The 13,590-nt window shown below is 39.6% G+C and overlaps 1 protein-coding gene across 5 annotated transcripts in view; it reads right to left on the bottom strand.

Annotated features, from left to right (window-relative positions):
* The window catches only part of NALCN (sodium leak channel, non-selective), a 219,176-nt gene that overhangs the window by 204,795 nt on the left and 791 nt on the right, over positions 1-13,590 (bottom strand). For all 5 annotated transcript variants that reach the window (XR_002444045.1, XR_002444050.1, XM_021415912.1 and 2 more), the window contains exons 2-3: positions 3,274-3,420; positions 403-585 (exon numbers count right to left, since the gene is read on the bottom strand). Coding sequence is in view for 3 of the 5 variants with exons in the window: in XM_021415912.1 (XP_021271587.1) it covers positions 403-585; positions 3,274-3,381 (291 nt within the window). In the remaining 2 variants the exon portion in view is untranslated. The remainder of the gene's footprint in view (positions 1-402; positions 586-3,273; positions 3,421-13,590) is intronic.

The raw sequence follows: 13,590 nt of genomic DNA, 5'->3' as shown, positions 1-13,590 counted from the left end.
GCTCCATAACCTTCCCCGGCACCGAGGTCAGGTTGACAGGCCTGTAGTTCCCCGGATCCTCCTTACGACCCTTCTTGCAGATGGGAGTCACATTGGCAAGTCTCCAGTCTTCTGGGACCTCTCCAGTTGACCAGGAATGCCAATAGATTAATACAACGAAACTATGTATTTCTTAGTAGGAACCCATTATTATGAATGTTGTTATTAAATTTAGGTGGGGATTAACTATGCAGTAAAACCACATATTTCTCAATCTGCCTTTTCTGTTCATATGCCATGGTGTTGCTTGCAGCTAAGAACACTCACAGCAAAAGGAACTGAGAAGTTACGAAAGAAATATCAGATGTCAATGGTATATATTCATTTTCTTGAGCATATACAGGTTAATTTTCAAATACTTACCTTGACTATGCCACGGATATGCATTTTTGCTATCATCTCTGCAGTGTAAAGAAACATAAGTAGAGTGTCAAGAGCAAATGTCACATACTGCAGTGGAGGATAATGCTCGAAGGTCTTTGGAGTGTTCATACAAACAGAAATAACACTGATGATGGCACAGATTCGTAGTAAAGAGTGCACCCACTGGAAAAAAAAAAGACATCACAAGATTGCTTTAACGTTCAAAACCAGCTCAACTATTTAGCCTTTCTAACTTGTACTGACACTTCTTGTAAACACATTCATGGTTTTCTTTTACATTATGATACACATATTTAAGGTCTTAATCTCAAAAATAAGTTCTCTTGACTTTTTGAAATATACAAAACAAGTTATTAATTATGTAATTTGGGAGGTTGCATAATTCATAAACCAAGTATTAAGAGCCAGGAAACCAAGAGTAAGGATTCTATCCTTTCTACTTTTGTAATCCGATTTATTTTCATATGACAACTTGTCACACTTCATATGCTGACAATAAGTGGAATTATTAGATGTTATAAATCGGGTGAATAAATTAAATGAAAATATCTGTGGAAAATTTTAATTTCACATTTAGATGAATTGATTTTACAGGGTTTTTTTTTTAGATGAATTGATTTTATTTCAGTTCATAATTCCGAAGATGAACTGAGAGGCACAGGGATTAAAATCATCAGAATAAATATAGAACAGACTGTCACAGAAAGCTACTTCTGTATTAGGATACACTTTTGTTCAAAACAAGTTTTGTTTCTGTAAGAGAACAGTTCATTTCTAGCACTACTTAGGTCTCAGTCTCACAACAGTCATTATTAATAAGGCTATATTGAGTGCTAACCACACTGGAAGACCTAATGAGAAAGTAGAATGTATCAATACAGGAGTTTAGCATTGGGTTTTATTTTTTTGCTTTTAAATCAAAACACCGCTGAACCATCTTGAAGCCAGACAAGTGTAATGAATCAGAGTTGGTGGGGTCAAATCTTTCAGACAAAGAAGAAAAAAAGACACTTCAGCAAGCAAAAAATTACCCAAAGAAAAAAAAATACTGAAATATAAAAGCATACTTACACCAATTTGCAGAAAAAATTATACACTCATTTACACCGATTCAAACCTTTTGATATCAAGATGCAGTCAGAATAATTATTTTATTTAATGCTCGCCTAAATGTAATCATATCTGACCAGAATTGAATACGTCTATTGTTCGTAAATTCTGAGCCCAAATTAATAATTTGAAAGTGGAAGGTATCTCGTGATACATTGTCTCATGTCCCTTTTATACTCACCTTGTTTTAAACCTTGTATGAACTGATAAGAAATAACATAAACACTAAAGTTTGGCTTATATATAAACTTCTTGTCTGCCTTAATAAAATGTTAATACTGTGGACACTAAGCAATAGGCAACTAGTCCAGCAGTATGACAAGAAAAGATGTTTCTATCTAAAAACTGAATGCTGTGCACTGTAAAACACATGTAAATAACCCTGCCTATATTCCTGCAATAACGTTTTGAGCTAATTACAAAATTCAGTATGAATTATTTTTAAATTATTTAACATGAACAATTAATATATGGGTGTTGTAAATGATTTAGATGTTAAGACTTGGAAGCAAAGCAGTATGGATCTGGGATCCATAATGCAATGGAGATGATAGTTCCATTAGATGAAAGTCATACTAACAACAGGTATTTATTTTAGAATATTTTACTTTCTGCTTTCACAAAATAAAATTTTCTACTATCCTTCAGGAGAAGCACAAAAATGCCTTCTCGACAAAACCATGAATCATTCAAATAACATAGGAATCCCAGGTGTACACTGACTGCTGAAGTAAGTGACTTAATCCTAGCAACCATATTTATGTGGCAAAAGTATATTCTTAATCCTGCACATTCTGCTAATAGCTCTGTTCCTAATGAAACAATCTCCAGTTTCAAGTCACCAGACACTTCTAAACTTACCTATTGTGTAGGGCACATTGTAGGTCAAATTATACTAGAAAAATATGAGCTGTACTTGAAAATAAACAGTCTAAATACACTTTTATATTCATGAGAGATGTAAAAATGGAAATTTGAAAGTCAAAGCTATCAACTGCTGGCTACTACTTTAACAATGAAATATTCTTTTTGACATTCTCTTCAAAAGCTCATTTTGCAAACTTCACTTCTACTTTTAATAAATATGTAGGAAATAGAGACATTGAAAAGATGGCTGCGTAAAACAGCAATCACTAGATCACAGAATCACAGAATTGTAGGGGTTGGAAGGGACCTCTAAAGATCATCAAGTCGAACCCCTCTGCCAAAGTAGGCTCCCTAGACAGGTTGCACAGGTAGGCATCCAGGTGGGTCTTGAACATCTCCAGAGAAGGAGACTCCACAACCTCCCTGGGCAGCCTGTTCCAGTGCTCCATCACCCACACTGTGAAGAAGTTCTTTCACATATTGGTGCAGAACTCCTTACGCTCCAGTTTATGGCCATTTCCCCTTGGCCTGTCCCCAAAAACTGCTGAAAAGAGGTTGGCCATGTCCCTTTGAGTCCCACACTTAAGATATTTATAAACGTTAATAAGATTCCCTCTCAGTCTTCTTTTCTCAAGGCTGAACAGACCCAGGTCAATGGATGCTAGCAAACGTTACTTGATCATCCCCATCACTTTGTAACAACCAAAACCAGCCTTTTGATTTAGTTTCTGCGTTTTTGCAAAAAAAATGAATTTGTAGATTAGCTCAATAACTGTTTCTGACAACTATTTCAGATCTTTTCTTAGAAATCATATTTCAACAATGTAAGTTACATTTAACTTACAATTAACAACTATGGAAAAAGATACCTACCGGTTTGTTAATCCACAGAATATCTGCATTGTCTGACAAAGATTCATCAGGACCAAAATCTGTAACTGGCTGGGCTTCCACCCTTGAACTTTGTTTCCTTTTCAGCATCCTGAAGTTAACTTTTGTTATCTACGATCATGAAACATCCTTGGGGAGAAAAAAAGAGAAGAGTTATTAATTCACCAAAACTATTTTATAATGCCCTTTTGAACAGTTTTATAACTAATCTAAAGCATCTTCACAGAACCACAGAATCACAGAATTGCAGATGTTGGAAGGGATCTCAAGGGATCATCAAGTCCAACCTCCCTGCTAAAGCAGGTACCCTACAATAGGTCACACAGGTAGGTGCCCACATGGGTCTTGAATATCTCCAGAGAAGGAGACTCCACAACCTCTCTGGGCAACCTGCTCCAGTGCTCCTTCATCCTTACTGTAAAGAAATTTTTCTGCATGTTAGTATGGAACTTCCTATGTTCAAGTTTTAGGCCATTATTCCTTGTCCTACCACTACACACCACCAAGAATAGCCTGGCCTCATCCATTTGCAGACCCAGGTCACTCAGCCTTTATTCATAAGGGAGATGCTCCAGGCCCGTAATCATCTTTGTGGCCCTCCACTGGACTTCTTCCAGGAGATCCCTGTGTTTTCTGAACGGGGGAGCCCAGAACTGGACACAGTAGTCTAAATGTGGCCTTACCAGGGCAGAGTAGAGGGGAAGGATCACCTCCCTCAGCCTCCTGGCCACACTCTTTTTAATGCACCCCAGATACCATTGGCCTTCTTTGCCACCAGGGCACACTGCTGGCTCATGGCCAACCTGTTGTCCACCAGGACTCCCAGGTCCTTCTTGGCAGAGCTCCTCTCCAGCAGGTCAGCCCCTAACCTGTATTGATGCATGGGGTTATTCATCCCCAGGTACGGGACTCTATACTTGCTCTTGTTAAACCTCATCAGCTTCCTCTCTGCCCAGCTCTCCAGTCTGTCCAGGTCTTCTTGAACAGTAGCACAGCCTTCAGGTGTGTCAGCCACTCCTTCCAGCTTTGTATCATCAGCAAACTTGCTGAGGGTAGACTCTATAGAATCATAGAATGGCCTGGGTTGAAAAGGACATCAAAGATCATCTAGTTTCAATCCCCTGCTGTGTGCAGGGTCACCAACCACTAGACCAGGCTGCCCAGAGCCACGTCCAGACTGGCCTTGAATGCCTCCAAGGATGGGGCATCCACAATCTCCTTGGGCAGCCTGTGCCAGCTCATCACCACCTTCTGTGTGAAAAACTTCCTCCTAATATCCAACTTAAACCTCCCCTGTCTTAGTTTAAAACCACTCCCTCTTGTCCTGTCACTATCCACCCATGTAAACAGTCATATCCTGTCCTGTTTATACGCTCCCTTCAAGTACTGGAAAGCCACAGTGAGGTCTCCTTGGAGCCTTCTCTCGTCCAAGCTAAACAAGCCCAGTTCCCTCAACCTTTCTTCACTGGAGAGGTGCTCCAGCCCTCTGATTATGTTGGTGGCCCTCCTCCGGACCCATTCCAAGAGCTCCACGTCTTTCTTGTGCTGGGGGCCCAGGCCTGGACACAGTACTCCAGATGGAGCCTCACAAGAGCTGAGTAGAGGAGGACAATCACCTCCCTCTCCCTGCTGGCCACTCCTTTTAATGCAGCCCAGAACATAGTTGGCTTTCCAGGCCGGCAGTGCACACTGCTGGCTCATGTCCAGCTTTTCATCCACCAGGACCCCCCTGTGCTTCTCCGCAGGGCGACTCTCAAGGAGATCTTCCCCCAGTCTGTATAAATACCTGGGATTGCCCTGGCCCAGGTGCCACACCTTGCATTTGGCCTTGTTGAACCTCATTAGGTTCTCATGGGCCCACTTCTCCAGCCTGTCCGGGTCCCTCTGAATGGCTTCCCTTCCTCCACTGCACCACTCAGCTTGGTGTCATCTGCAACCTTGCTGAGGGTACACTCGATTCCATCGTCTATGTCATTGATGAAGATGCTGAAGAGCACTGGTCCCAAGACCAGTCCCTGAAGGACACCACTTGTGACTGGCCTCCACCCTGACACAGAACCAGACTCTATCCCTTCAATCAGGTCGTTGATGAAGACATTGAACAAGACAGGACCCAGAACGAAACCGTGGGGAACACCACTAGTTACAGGCCTCCAGCCAGACTCTGCACAGCTTATGACAACCCTCTGCTCTGAGCTCTGCCAGTCAGACAGTTCTCAATACACCTCACTGTTCACTCATCTATCCCACATTTTCTAAGTTTCATAACAAGGATGTTGTGGGATTTTGGTTTCATACCAAATGGATTTTGTATTTATTAACAGGATCTTCATTTTATTAAAAAGCTTTGCCTGTATAAATCAGTGACATGACTCTCAGTTTATGCCAATTTACTTAAGAGTATGCAGCTCAAACAATTACCAGAAACCTAGCAGCACTGGCAGAAAATTCAGACCAATATGTGAAGGCGGCTATTACTGTGAACTTAAACCCAAAGTAATCATTGGATGGATTTAACCCAAAGCCATTAAATTTTATGGTGACACTTCCATTTATTATACTAGGCTAAGATAAAGCCCAATAAGCCAAAGGCAAACAGGTGGTTTTAAGTAGCAAACAGATGTTATTGTTCTTTACTGAAATCAGAAGAGTCTTTTTGCTATGTACTTCTACTACTAGCATGCATTTTTCTAATACTTTTCTTTAATGTTAGCAATGCTAGTAATCTAACAGTGGGAGAGTTGGCTGTCTCTGGGGCTTATGTTGATACACGGGAGCAGAGAGCAAAACGTGCTGTTTCCACAAGATTAGGCAGAGTTTGAACATTCCTGCTGGGGTGGCACAGAGGCTGAGCCTTCTGCAGGCCTCAGCGATGCAAGCAGCAACCGCTACACACTGTGAGTGCAGAAAGGAAACCTAGATATTAGCATTAGCTTTCCCCCGGACACCATGCATCCCAGAATCTGAATAAACGCAGAGATGATGATGCATTCTCCCAAGAAGTCATAGCCTACCCAGAAGGGAGCACAGGGCTTGCACATAAACAGTCTTTCATGAAATACAATCCCTTAGGCATGGTTTTTCAGGAAGGTAAAGGGGAAAGAGGGGAAAGTCTGGCTATAGGTGACACTATACTTCCAAAAATATTGTTGGCACTAACTAGAACAAAATACTTGAAAGCTACAAGTTGTCCATCAAATATCAGAAGGTGTGATGATGACTGCACCTGAAACTGTCCTTGATAAGCTGGAAGAAGCAGTGACCTCAAGCCTACAGAAGTGCTTGTGTGGTTGGCCTCAGCTGGCCTTTTCACCACACAGGTTGCTGCTTCTCATCCGCATGGCACCTGTACACTCCCAGCTGTCTCTTATTTTCGCTGTTATGGCAAACATCACCAAACCATGTTCTTCCAGCTCCCTCTGAGTCTATCCCACTGTATTTTTCCTTTTTCCAGGTTTGCTCCCTTCTCAGAAGAGTGTTTTGTGCTTTTTCCAATTATGTCTCTCCGTATGTAATGTCCTCCTTAAAAGCCTTTATGAGGTTTTTGGATTACTCTCCTTCATACCTGTTAGTGAATTAAAACTCCTGATCATGACAACTGTATGATCAGCATGACTGGCTTATATGCATCTTTCTCATATTTGCTGTCTAACAGTTAAAAACATGGACCATTAGTTAAGTCTGGACTATTGGTCTCAGTTTACATAGACATACAGTGTGGGGTCTTCAGCTGAAGGAGCTGAAGTTATACAGTTCTGTGTTATTGGGTTTTTGTTTGCTTTGTGGTTTTGTTTTTTGTCCTCTTTGTTTTTAAGAAACAGGAATGATATAAAGGTACAAAATAAAGGACAACTTCTGACACCTTTATTCATGTTGGATGGTGAATCACAGTAACCTCATACAAGTGAAACTGACAAACTGACAATAAATAAATGCAAATATTATAAAATGAACGTGATAGATTTGTAGTCCTCCTCTAGCAAATGAAGGCTGCAATACAAACATATACATGCAAGCTGTCTGTTCATTTAAGACTTGAACTTAAGCTTCATGGTTCCACTTCCTTCCTATAAATAACGTCGGTACTTTTTTCTCTTTACCAAATTTTCCTTCTTTCTCCTATTTGTTTCCAAGCCTAACGTAATAACCTATTTTCTCTGTTTGGACCAAAGTATAATTAGAAATGCTCGAAGCCTTGGAAATGGTGTATTTTTTGAGGTCACGAAATCTTAAAATGGCTACATTTAGCACAATAATAAGTTTACTGCAATTTCTTGGAAGCTGCATTTCTCAAGACCTTAGAAGGAAAAAATAACACTTTCTTAAATGCTTCTTGCACATTTGTTTCTCTGTAAACTTACTTAAAAGTTAATCATTCAATCAATAAAATATTAATTTTCTGCTTACAATTTCTGCATTTCCTAGTATACTCTTAAGAAAACACTTATCAGTAAAAAAAGGATCAATAAGATAAGTACAATCAATAAGAGAATCATGAAAAAAGTCTTAGGATTTGAAGAATGGGCAAGCCACTTCTGAATATTTTTTTAAAGATGATACTCCTTAAAGTGTCCACTTGGGGAAGAAAGTAAATAATTACCAACTGGGCATTAGAGAGGCTCTGTTGTTTTTATGCTTTTCTCAGAATTGCTTATATATAAATCAGATGGGTAGGAAAATGAGCCATATCCTTCTAAAGAAATCCCCATCTACCCTTATACACAGTGACACCTTTATTTGTTTGTTTGGTTATTTATTTATTTATTTATTGGATACATGAACTTTAGATGTGAATAACAGATTCAGTTCATATACTTAAATATTGTAACTGCAGGGATCAGAATTCTTCTTTTTAAGAAATGGCCTTGAACAAACAAATTGCCATGCGTATAAATCCAACAGAAGAGAGGAATTTCTGGAATATAAGAATATCTTGTTTTAACTCTTGGCCTGCAATCCATTTTGCATCTTTTTTTCTGTAAGGGGGAACTAACAGAAAGATGAATGGGAGGAAGGGAGCTGTGTGGGAACTCCTTCCAGCATGCACCATGCAGTGAGCACCACACCAAGCTGTGCTAATGGGGAGGCTGCAGTTCTCCCTAACCCTGACTATAAATCCACCCCTGCAGTTCCCACATTGATTCCAACATTCATCATTAGGTCCTTCTTTGATCACAACCTGTTATTAACATGAAAGGCCTAATAGATTCTCTGGGATATATTTCTAGCTCCAGACTTTTTAAGAAATACTGGATGCAGGGCAAAGACAGGTTTTGAGACAAGAAAATACCATGAAATTCTGGGGCTACATCCACTTCAGACTTCTTTGGAGCATGTTCTTTACAATAGCAATGAAAATCTGCAGCACAGATGCCAACCTTTTCAGGCAGGAATGAAGCCTCTGTGCTTTTGAAACTCTCCTCTATTTTTAGAAACAAAAACAAATTAAAGGAAGAGAACAAAACAGAATATGATTCACTCACTGTGCCCCTTCTGATCCATTTGGTCAGCCTGTTCTCCCTCTCTCCTCATGAGCAACCTTTTACACCACCTAAGAACTAAATTTAATAATACACTAGATTTATCAGCATTACACCAAATTTGCAGCTTCTGCCGAAACAAAACTATAGTAACACAGTAATTGGTAAACTTAAAACTGACTGTGCATGAAGGTAAAGAAAAAGTCTGAAGAGGGTTTAATCCTAGTTTGTGATATCCACACTAACCAGAAGACACTTCTGCTGATGGAAGTTGGCACTTCCTACAAAAATCAAAAGACAAATTAAAAAAAGTAGCTGATCCTATCCAACATCAAAAGCTGAGAATTCTGTGTCTTGTTTATAAAAAAAAAAGTTTGCTGTATATAGCATATTCTGCTCAAGCAGTCCCTACTACAAACTCAGGGAAATGTGTTTATAAATGTTCTGATAGAAAGAAAGCAGTTGAAAAATGACTTCACATAAAATAAATAGAAAAATAAAGCAGATATTCCTATCTAAGATTTATGGAGAAAGTTCAAAAATCAGACAAATCCTTGGAATCAGCAATGTCTGGTTTCTAACATATTTCTGTCTCACAGTTTGTTGACTTTGTCACCTGAGAGCACTGCCTGAAGGTCCTCCCATGGCTGGCCATTTGCAAGAACTCACTTCAGTGCAAATTCTCTCTTGTCTGAAGATGTAAGCCTCAATTCAACTCTTCCCAGAATCAGAACATGCAAAGAGTTTACTAAAACTTGTAAGAAAATAATTATCTTTTAACTTCTTACTATCTATAGAAGCTAAAGTCTGCCAAATATAAAATGGACAACAGGAAGAGGACATCAACACCCATACATATGACAAGATGATAAAACATTCTTTCCATATTATATTAAAAACAAGCAAATAAAAAATGCACAGGAAGAAGGAAGAAATTGTCCTTAACTGTACTATGTATTATATGGTTAAAGAAAAAATAGACATTTTCCTTCTTTCAATAGACATCTTCTTTCCCTCCTAGCAAATTGTCCCTGCTCCTCCACTAGCTTTCGCATGTAGTTGCATGCACAGGGTATGTCAAGATTTGTTTTCATGTACCAGAGTATTTGAAGTGAGAAAATTATATACATGACGGCACAGATACACTTAAATTTAGAAGGGTAAAGACAGAATTCCAATGGATACAATCACATGACACATGCCACTATGGATGTTATTAACTCATAACTAGTTTCAAAGAAAAGCGTATGTCCATAATTTTTATCTTTGTGTGGTATTATTATTCTATGTGATGAATTGTACAAAAAATCTCCTCATTATTTTACATGCAACAGATGGCTAATAGCTGACAAAATTTTAGTATTTATTACAACCAAACGATTCTTTAAAAAAAAAAAGGTATACTGAAGGAAATATCTGAAAAAAAGCACTTACATTCACAATTTCACATCATTTGGATACAGGTAAGAAAGAAGTGACAGCTTGAGCCCACTAATAGGACCTCTGATCTATCACGCGGGGGTTCAACAATCAAGGAAAGTTTAACATTGGCTTAAGGCTGCCAGTTTTGTAAGAGCACCTACCCTGAAAAAAGCAGGTGTCCAGGCTTTAGTTCTTTCCTCCGGACACGTCTCCTGTGTTATTTCTGGCTAAGGACAATGTTCATGCCATATTCAGTTCTTAAATTTAAATTCTTCCTCTCAGACCTAGCCAAAATGATGCAGACCATTCAGCAGAATCAAATATCAAACTGCATATGAATGAAGACCTCACACGAACAAGATGTAAGCCCTCCATTACTGTTACACAATGTCATGCGACGACCTCCTTTCACAGGAAGCCTTCCAACAACTAGAAGACACAATTCTGGAGAACCTATGCATATCCACCTAGACAATGACCTTCATAATTTTATATAGAAGTGTTGCATTTTCACATTTTTCAATTAAAAAACACATTAAATAAAAACAAAAACAAAGCTGAAGATGATATTTCAAATGCTGTGGTTGTAATGATGGCACTGGAGGCACAGAAGTTACCCGTAGAGATTATACTGATGGCAGTATATTCCCTCTATGGATCCACAGTGAGGTTTAACAACTAGATTGTTTCAAATGTTCACTTCAAGTGCAGACCACCCACCTATCACTTGCTGTCCTAAGATTAGTCTACTGCGGTCTAGTTTATATGAAAACCCTTAAAAGGCCAGAGCTGATGAGGAAATGCAGCAACGTGCTGAAAAGATTCATGCTGGAAAAAACAGAAGAGCTATGTTCTGGGATTTGCTGTCGTAGTCTGTTCTTCTCTAGATGGAAATCACATTGTAGCACCATATGAAAGCAAGGGGACAGGTAGCAAGTTATTCTTTGAGAGGATTCAGGGAGCAACCCATCCTTTTTAAAACAGCCCCCATTTCCTAACCTCCTATGAATGCTGCAGGAGATAAACTTCACAGGATTTTAAAAGGCGGCCTGACGGCACCCTTCCCAGAATGATGAAGAGGTGGAAAGGAGTTTCTCTATAGGCAGAAGGCTGGCAGCATGCCAGCTTAAGTGATTATTTTAATGTTGCTGGGATTTTGTTGTACCACTAATTACACGCTATGGTGCCTAGAACCTTGTATACACATCTTTTCATAATTTCAATTGAAATACATTAAAAATATAATAAATAGTGATTATTTTCTTTTAGCATTGTTACAGTTTTTGCTAAAGTAATTATTTAAAAAAAATGAATATTCTAGATGGTTTTTCCTTTCCAAATTCTTTTCATCATTTTAGGAATTTCCAAAAAACCAGTTAACATCCGTGTATTTAAACTTGAAATTCTTAAAGTAAGATTAGGACTTCTTCTTCTCTTTTCTTTAAGGCAAACTGACCTGTGGTACTCAATCTTGTTTCTGCAATAGAGTTCCCACATGTTGCAGCCACAACCTCTGGAATTGTAGTGCCAACTTCATAAACACAATGACTGAATGTCATGCCCCAGGAATAAAAGGGCAAAGTTGTGAAGGTTTTATTTTGGGGAAGAAATTAAATGGAAAGAAGAAACCACAACATTGCAGGATAACTCAGGTTGGAAGGATTCACAATGTATCTAGTCTAATCTGTTCAAGGTGGTCAAGTGGGATATCAGACCACACATTGTAGGGTCCCGAAAACCACAAAAAATGGAGACTGCACAGTTTCTTCCGGCATCTTGTTCAACTGCTAGAGTATCCTCACAGAGGGGAGAAAGAGATGAAAGATGAATATATCCCAGATAGATCACAGAAAATAAAGTAAGGGAAAATAAATTAACTAGTAGAAACAAAACAGTTTGAAACCATAGCCCAGAGATAGTATCTCCCAAGACAAGACAGTATTTAACCTGACACAGGCAACTTCAAGTGGAGGTACAAAAAGGGAGAAGGACCGAAAAGGAATTAAAATGTCATTCAACCCATAATGTGCATATTAGGCTGATTTTGCTGTTTCAGAAAGATTTCATGTTTAATACCTGCAGCAAAACAATGTCATTCTCCATGGAAATATTGTATTGGTAACACAGTAAAAATAAGCAGATTTTGTGAATGCACTGTCTCTATTTTACTCATAAATACATCAAAAATCTTGTTTTCAAGTGCCTGAATTCCTCAATACTAGTGAGGGGAATCCCAAACTCCAAAAGCCAATCACAGTTCTATCTCGCCATGATACACAACCAAGAAGGCATTCTCATCTAGGAAAATCATTGACTTCCCACTTCTTCCTGAGTTTGGTCCTGTAGCCCGACACCTCCTTTAACAAAGCTTGATACTACTTTCTCGGGAGGAAGGATTAAGGCCTGAAACCTATGTGGTTCAAGACATGGGTTGGGATGAATGCCACACAGCTTCACATGGTGATTATGGTCCAAAAGGCAGAAGCTAAAACAGTTTGGATGTTAGAAACTGTTATTTCCAGGTATATCTCAAATGTGAATGAACTTTGGTACACTGAACTACAGAATAAAATAAGAAGATATAACAAACACAAAGACCATGGGTCTTCAACGTTGTTGATTGCTATGGCTTTAAAATTTCTTTTTAAAAACAATACATCTAGCAGAACCAAGAATTCCTTCAGCTGTTCCTAAATGTTCCTAGAGGTACACTCATGAACTTGAAGCGGTCTTCTAGCAGCCTGATAGACCAGCTCAAAGAAGATGTTTTTTTTTTCTCCATCCACTGACATTTCTTAATTTTATGATTTACACAGCAAAGATTAGTTCATTGTTAATATGTATTATTTCTTTTTTGGTCACTTAGGGGCTGGAGAGATGTGGAAGGAAATAAATAGACGGAAAATGAAATGGGAAATTGAAGATGTCATGGCAAAAACCGAAGACCCAAAAAGCATTTGGACAGCATTATCTCACTGTGAATATGGCCTTGGTGAGAGACTCAGAATGCAACAATACAACTGAAGAAATCACAGCTAACTTAGAGGTTGATGGGCACCTATAGGCCACTGGAAATCTCGGCTCTTCCCAGAAACGTGCCTTTGACGTCAAGAGTGCAAAAGCAAAAAGATGTGAACAAAAAACCCCGAGTACGCCTTTCACCACGGGACCAATGTAGACCCCAGGCACCAACCACTGACTGCAGGGAGACGCGCTTCAGCTCAGCCTCTCTCCCGTGCACCCCGCACCCGGCGGCTGCCGACGCCCAGCAGAGCGGGCCCCACGCCCGGCCAGGCGCTGACCACGCACCCGGCCTGCACAATGCCAGCACCTAGGCCCCGGGCACGGCCCTGCCCCGCAGGCCGGCGGCCGGCAGCCGCCCTCCCACTCCGACCCG

This window comes from Numida meleagris, chromosome 1 (assembly GCF_002078875.1).
Source record: "Numida meleagris isolate 19003 breed g44 Domestic line chromosome 1, NumMel1.0, whole genome shotgun sequence".
Lineage (NCBI taxonomy): Eukaryota > Metazoa > Chordata > Aves > Galliformes > Numididae > Numida > Numida meleagris.
The sequence above is the reverse complement of the archived record's forward strand: the minus strand, read 5'-3'. Positions and strand labels throughout refer to the sequence as shown.